Below are 7830 nucleotides of genomic sequence, written 5' to 3'. Positions count from 1 at the left end.
AGGAATGGGGAGCTCCGGGGGCAGGCGAGCTCCCCTGAGGTAGAAGTAGTGCCAGGCACCGAGGGGGGCGCGGAGCTGCTGCCCTGCCCCCAGGGCCGCGGGCCATGCACCCTGGCCCGGATGGCAATGCGAAGTGCACTGGCCCGAGTGGTGGACTCGACCTCAGAGCTGGTCAGTGTGGAGCAGACGTTGCTGAGTCCCCTGCTGCAGGAGCGATCCTTCCCCATCCACCTGAAGGTGAGTCTGGCCTCCAGCACCCCCCTCGAGAGCCGGATTCCCCTGCTGGGAGCCGGATTCCCCTGCTGGCCTGGGCTGCAGGGCCCAGATGGAGACTGGGTGGGGTCACAGGATCCCAAGCTGAGCTGCACACTGCGCCCTGGAGAGTGAAGGGGGTGGGGATAGGAGGAAGACTCCGCACTTACGGCAGGGAACTCAGAGTGGGGAGTGAGGGGTGGGTGCGGAGGTGCCCACCTGGGGCCGCCTGAGTATGGAGCAGAGAAGCGGGAGAGGCCTTGCCAAAGGCCTCTGGAACTCCTTCCTCTCTTACGTAGTAAATCAGCTTCCTGCTCCAGCTGAAGGCCCTTTCCACAGGCATGGAGGACAGCTCCCCTACTCCCCCTTCCAACTTAATAACCCTTCTTCCAGGGCTGTAAATACACATATTAAGTCCCCACTGCCTTCTGTATGACAAAATCACCTACATTAATTTAAAGTCCTTTGAAACTTATGAATCACAGATAAGAGTGGGGTGGATCCCCAGTGTTGAAGCGTGAATTCTATATTTTTTTTAATCATATACTTTATTTTTTTTAAAGTTTATTTTTATTGATTTCAGAGGAATGGAGAGGAAGAGAGAGATAGAAACATCAATGATGAGAGGGAATCGTTGATTGGCTGCCTCCTGCACGTTGGACCAAGCCTGCAACCCAGACATGTGCCCTTGACCAGAATCAAACCTGGGACCCTTCCATCCGCAGGCCAACACTCTATCCACTGAGCCAAACTGGCCAGGGGCAAAGCACGAATTCTAATGCTAACCTCCTACTAAGTCACGCATCTCATGTTTGTAGAGTGCATTTTCTTCTTAAGATACCCAACTGTCAGGAAACAGAGCAGCTGCCTCCCAGGCTGAGAAGGATCCTGGAAATCTGGGGGTCTGGGTTACAGTGTTGGTCTTGACATTAATTAACCTAACTGGTGGTTTAAGGTCACAATCTCTTGGAGGCCTTGTGGCTTTCCAGTTTTGACTTGGAGTATTGCATCATTCATTTCCCTTGGGAGTCTAGCAGAAGGAACTGGGAAGGGGTGATGAAGAAAGCTTAGAGCACTTCTCAAGAATTGCTATTCATGCTTTACAAGCCAAGGTTTGGAAAAAAATTGCTACATATTAGATTGCATACTCACTATAAAAGACTGATTTAAAAACCAAACATAATAAAGCATATCATACATCCAAATAAGCATTATTACTCTACCTTAGGGTTTCTCAGCCTCTGCTTTATTGACATTTTGTGCTGGACAATTGTTATGGGGGTTTGTCCTGTGTCTCTATCCAGTAGATGCCAGCAGCATACCTCCCTGGCGCCCTACCCCCGCACCTTGAGTTGATAAAACCAAATATTGCCAAATGTGCGTGCATGAGAGGGAAAGCTGGAATGCCTCCAGATGCAAAGCACTGCTCCATTCACCTTAGAAAATTAAAAAATGAAGCTGAATTTCACCAATGCTCTTGAGTTAAGATGCACCTTTTTATGTACTTCCAAGAAATAAAAAAAATCCTGCCAATTATATTATGACAGACCTTTGATTGTAAGATAGTCTCATTTCAGAGATTTTTTTGAAATGGAAAAAATGTACATCCTAGAATTGATGAAATAGGAAGCATTGTGTGATATTAGGAGCATATACAAGACATATAGGCTGGCAAAAGGAGAGACTGAGTGATCAGTTTTACCTAAGGTGATCCTGGCAGGTTTCTTGTAGGAGGTAACCTTTTAAAAAAGTGAATGTTTGCTCTCCAGGCATTAAAGGGAAAACACATTTTAAGGGAGCTGTATGATCTAAGATCCAGAAGCAATGCAAGGGCCTGAGTTTGGGGGAATTAAAATTAGTTCACTATGGCAGAAGGCAAAAAATGGCATGAAGGCAGAGAAACCCTCTCCATAATAACAATGGGTACTTTGTAGTACTTTACTCTTTTTTTCTATTGTTTAAAGTATTACATACGTCTCCCTTTCCCCCAATTGACCCCCCCCTGCTACTCCCATCCCCCAAGGTAAGCCCCCACCTCCCCAGTGTCTGTGTCCATTGGTTATGCTAATATGCATGCATACAAGTCCTTCGGTTGATTTCTAACCACCCCTCCTCCCCTGCCTTCTTTCTGAGGGTAGACTGTCTGTTCAGTGCTACCTTGTCTCTTTTTGTTCATCAGTTTATATTGATCATTATATCACACAAATGAGTGAGATCATGTGATATTTATCTTTCTCTGGCTGGCTTATTTCGCTTAACATAATGCTCTCCAGTTCCATCCATGCAGCTGGGACCTGGCATTCAGGTGTTATGCTATGTGCTGCACAATGTCAGGAAGCACCGTTCACATAGATTCCAGTACTGATGGCATTTCCTGGAACTGTGCATTGTTTATGTACTGACCTCAGGTGAATCCAAGTAATCAGGACCAGAGTCCAGAACCCTATCAGTAGAGATGGCCTGCCTGGCTCAATGTTGATGAGGGTCCACGTGACCAACCTTGAATTCAGGCTGTGTAGAGAAGGAAGAGAGGCCACTGTGGGCTGTGAGACTAGGAGAAATAAAGAAGGGTTCCAGGGACTGAAGACCCCTAGGAGGACCAAGAATAGGGACTGAGGGTGTGGGGGAACAGGAAAAACCTTGCCATCTTCCTCAAAACTGATATTTAGACTTAAGTCTCATGTACAAAAAACCCCTGCTGTGTAACGTTGGGTACATTACTTAATCTCTGCAGACTTGTTTGCTCTTCTATAAAATACCCAACTCACAGGGTGATTGTGAGGATTAAACAAGGTAACCTGAGCAAAGCCCATGCTGGGGCCTGGCATGGGGTTGATGCTCAGCAAACACTGGTTTCCTCTTATTCCCTCATCAGGTCTTCAGATTTCCTGAGATTGTCTGCAAAATTGTTCTGAACAAACAAAGAACCACAGTGTTAGAGGCTAGAAGAGATGAGCAGTGGGGCAGAGAACAAGACACAGGTATATGGAAGGGAGAGGAAAGGCGTGCTGGATGCCCACTTGCTTTCCCATGATTTTTAAGACCTCACAAATTAAGTCTGTCTTGTGGGAGCTCCACTTCCCCAGCACCCACTTTCTCCAAGGGATTTAACTTTGATCCACAGCACTCCACTGGGGCTGCACTTAAATGCTCAGTCCTACTATCTTTCTGAGTCTAGTGCCCCATGCAGGGTTAGGCTCATTGAGCTCAATAAATCTTTGTGAAATTAAAATGTCTGTCTTCTCTTGTGGTCATCACTGTAACCAGGTGATCAAACTTAGCTCTGATAATAGTGGGATAGATTGTGGTAGCATAGTTAACCCTGTGACCTCTAAGCAACATAGAACTGTACACTTTATTTATTTATTTATTTATTTAGTTAAGGTTATTTTTATTTACAAGTTTTGAAAAATATAGATTTTTTACATGGGTTACTTGTGCAAAGTTAAATTTAGAAGAATGATAAATGCACTCCCCTCCTCCCAGTTCCCGCCCCACCCTCCGCCCTCACTCCCCACCCACTGTCCTCATCCATAGGTGCACGATTTTTGTCCAGTTTCTTCCCGCATCTCCCATTCCCCTTTCCCCCCCAAGAATAGTCAGTCCATTCCCTTTCTATGTCCCTGATTCATTATAATCACCAGTTCATTCTGTACATCAGATTATTTATTCACTTGATTCTTAGATTCACTTGTTGATAGATGCATGTTTGTTGTTCACAATTTGTATCTTTACCTTTTTCTTCTTCCTCTTCTTAAAGGATACCTTTCAGCATTTCGTATAATACTGGTTTAGTGGTGATGAACTCCTTTAGCTTTTCCTTATCTGTGAAGCTCTTTATCTGACCTTCAATTCTGAATGATAGCTTTGCTGGATAAAGTAATCTTGGTTGTAGGTTCTTGGTATTCATCACTTTGAATATTTCTTGCCATTCCCTTCTGGCCTGCCAAGTTTCTGTTGAGAAATCAGCTGACAGTCGTATGGGTATTCCCTTGTAGGTAATTGAGTCTCTTTCTCTTGCTGCTTTTAAGATTCTCTCTTTGTCTTTTGCTCTTGGCATTTTAATTATGATGTGTCTTGGTGTGGTCCTCTTTGGATTCCTTTTGTTTGGGGTTCTCTGCGCTTCTTGGACCTGTAAGTCCATTTCTTTCACCAGGTGGGGGAAGTTTTCTGCCATTATTTCTTCAAATAGGTTTTCAATATCTTGCTGTCTCTCATCTTCTGGCACCCCAATTATTCTGATGTTTGTACGCTTGAAGCTGTCCCAGAGGCTCCTTACACTATCTTCGTATTTTCGGATTCTTTTTTCATTTTGCTTTTCCGGTTGGGTGTTTTTTGCTTCTTCGCATTTCAAATCTTTGGCTTGATTCTTGCGCTCCTCTGGTCTGCTATTGGGTGTCTGTATAATATTCTTTATTTCAGTCCGTGTATGCTTAATTTCTAGTTGGTTCTTTATCATAGCATCGAGGGTCTCATTAGTTTTCGTGACTCTCTCCTCAAGTTTATTGACAGCTTCTAGCACATTTTTGCAAGCCCTCAAAATTGCGATTTTTAGCTCTATATCCTCCATTTCTGTCATGTTTTTTTGTCTCCGCATTTTTTATGCTTTCTTGGTGCACCCCCTAGTGGTCTTTGTGCGCAGTCTTGTTCTAGTTGAGCCTTGATTGTTGTAGTTAATACTAGAGGGATTTGACCACCAGGCCGACTGGCTGTGTGAATCAGCTGTGTCTGCCGCGGAAAACTTCTGTCCTCTGGGGAGGTGCTAATCTAGCCTTTGCCTGCGGCGATCTGGCAAATGGCTCTGCGCAGGGCTTGGGCGGGGCGGGCTCAACAGGGCGGGCGGAGGGAGCCGTTATGGTGCCCTCAGTCCTGTTCCCAGAGGCTCTGCTTCTCAGAACCCCCGGAACCGCTGCAAACCTCGGAGGGAAAGCTGCCTTCCAACTGATGCCAGACACTCCCGCTTCTCCCGTTTGGGTCCGAGTCCCCAGCGATTCGCCCGTATCTGGAGCTCAGAGTCTGAGACTCCCCCCTGACCGAAAACGACAACCGCGCTCTCAGCCACCAGCCCGCTTTGCGCGCGCACCTCCGCACCTGAGTTTTTTCCACACTGCGCCTCCTCTGAGCCTCGGTGTGCTGTTATTTTTCCTTCTAGTTGAAGAGTCTCTCCTCAGCCAGCCTTCCTGTGGTTCTGGGTGATGTCCGTTCCGTCTTTTAGTTGTATTTTTGAAGTGGTTGTTTGCGGCAGCAGTCTCCGGTGTTTACCTATGCCGCCATCTTGCTCGGACCCCATGAATCACATTTATTGATTTGCGGATATTGTACCATCCTTGCATCCCCAGAATAAATCCCACTTGGTCATGGTGTATGATCTTTCTAATGTAATGCTGGATCTGATTTGCTAGGATTTTGTTGAGGATTTTAGCCTCTATGTTCATTACGGATATTGGCCTGTAATTCTCTTTCTTTGTGGTGTCTTTATCTGGTTTTGGAATTAGGGTAATGTTGGCTTCATAGAAAGAGCTTGGAAGTGTTCCTTCCTCTTGAATTTTTTGTAATAGTCAGAAGAGGATAGGTTTTAGTTCTTTGAATGCTTGGTAGAACTCCTTGTAAAGCTGTCCAGACCAAAGCTTTTGTTTGCTGGAAGATTTTTGATTACTGCTTTAATTTCTTTGGTAGTTTTTGGCCTATTCAGGTTTTTTTATTCTTCCTGATTGAGTTTTGGAAACTTGTATTTTTCTAGGAATATGTCTATTTCGTCTAGGTTTTCCAGTTTGTTTGAATAGAGTTGTTCATAGTATTTTTCTTTTCATAATCCTTTGTATTTCTATGGGATTTGTTGTTACTTCACCTCTTTCATTTCTGATTTTGTTTATTTGGGTCCTCTCTCTTTGCTTCTTGGTGAGCCTGACTAGAGGTTCATCAATCTTTTTTATCCTTCCAAAGAACCAGCTCTTGGTTTCATTGATCTTTTGTATTGTTTTTTTGGTCTCTATGTCATTTATTTCTGCTCTGATATTTATTTTCTCCTTCCTTCTGCTCACTCTGGGCTTTTCTTGTTGCTCTCTTTCTAATTCTTTGAATTGTAGAGTTAGATAATTTATTACCATTTTTTCTTCTTTTTTGAGGTAGGCCTGTAGAGCTATGAACTTCCCTCTCAAGACTGCTTTCACCATGTTCCATAGGTTTTGGATTGTTGTGCTTTCATTGTCATTTGTTACCAGGATGTTTTTTATTTCTTCTTTGATCTCTTTGGTAACCCAATAGTTGTTTAATAGCATGTTATTTAGCCTCTGTTTGATTTTTTTCATTGTTTTTATTGTAGTTCATTTCTTATTTTATGCCATTGTGATCTGAGAAGATGCTTGATATGATTTCTATCTTCTTGAATTTGAAGAGACTTTGCCTGTGTCCCAATATGTGGTCTATCTTTGAAATGTCCCGTGTGTACTTGAGAAGAATGTATATTCTGTATCTTTGGTGTGAAATATTCTGAAAATGTCAATTTATTCCATCTGATCTAGTGATTCATTTAGGATTGATGTTTCTTTGCTGATTTTTGTTTAGAGGATTTACCCAGTGGTGTCAATGGGATATTGAAGTCCCCTACTATGACTGTATTGCTGTCTATCTCTCCCTTGATATCTTCCAGAAGTTTTTTTATGTATTTGGGTTCTCCTGTATTGGCTGCATATATATTACCAGAGTTATATACTCTTGTAGAATTGCTCCCTTTAGTCTTATGAAGTGGCCTTCCTTATCTCTTGTTATGGCCTTCACTTTGAGTTCTAACTTGTCAGATATAAGAGCTGCTACCCCAGCTTTTTTTTCATTTCTATTCACCAGAAAAATTTTTTCCCATCCCTTCACTATCATTCTGTGTGTGAGTCCTTTGTTCTGAGGTGGGTCTCTTGTAGACAGCAGATACGTTTTCTTATCCATTCAGCTACCCTATGTCTTTTAATGGGAGCATTTAGTCCATTTCCATTTAAGGTTATTATTGATAAGTACTTGTTTGTCGCCATTTTTATATTCTGTGCCTGTATTCCTTCTTCCCTTCTTATTTCTTCTTTTTACAGCAATCCTTTTAGCATTTCTTGCATTGCTGGCTTGGTGGTAATAAACTCCCTTAGCCCTATTTTGTCTGTGAAGCTCCTGATTTCACCTTCAATTGTGAATGATAGCTTTGCTGGGTATAGTATTCTTGTATTTAGTCCCTTGCTTTGCATCATTTTGAATATTTCATTCCATTCCCTTCTGGCATGATGTGTTTCTGTTGAGAAATCAGTTGATAGTCTAATGGGAGATCCCTTATAGGTAACTTTCTGTTTCTCCCTGGTAGCCTTTAAGATTCTTACTTGGTCATCGGTGTTTGCCTATTTAATTATGATGTATCTTGGCATTGGTCTTTTTGGGTTTATCTTGTTTGGGACTCTATGAACTTCTTGGACTTGTGTGAGTTTTTTCTTCCCAATATCGGGGAAGTTTTCTGTCATAATTTCTTCAAACAGGTTTTCTATTCTTGCTCTGTTTTCCTCTCCTTCTGGTACCCCTATTATGCGGATGTTGTTTTGTTTTGTG

General features: G+C 43.0%; 1 protein-coding gene across 1 annotated transcript in view; it reads left to right on the top strand.

Moving 5' to 3' along the window:
* DLEU7 (deleted in lymphocytic leukemia, 7) overlaps nt 1–7830 on the top strand; it is a 28122-nt gene that overhangs the window by 1495 nt on the left and 18797 nt on the right. The window contains exon 2 of the mRNA XM_005876933.2: nt 1–237. This exon is cut by the window's left edge and continues 4 nt beyond it. Within this exon, the coding sequence (XP_005876995.1) occupies nt 1–237 (237 nt within the window). The remainder of the gene's footprint in view (nt 238–7830) is intronic.

Source organism: Myotis brandtii, unplaced genomic scaffold, assembly GCF_000412655.1.
Source record: "Myotis brandtii unplaced genomic scaffold, ASM41265v1 scaffold500, whole genome shotgun sequence".
In the NCBI taxonomy this organism is placed as follows: domain Eukaryota; kingdom Metazoa; phylum Chordata; class Mammalia; order Chiroptera; family Vespertilionidae; genus Myotis; species Myotis brandtii.
This window is presented reverse-complemented; position numbering and strand designations above follow the sequence as displayed.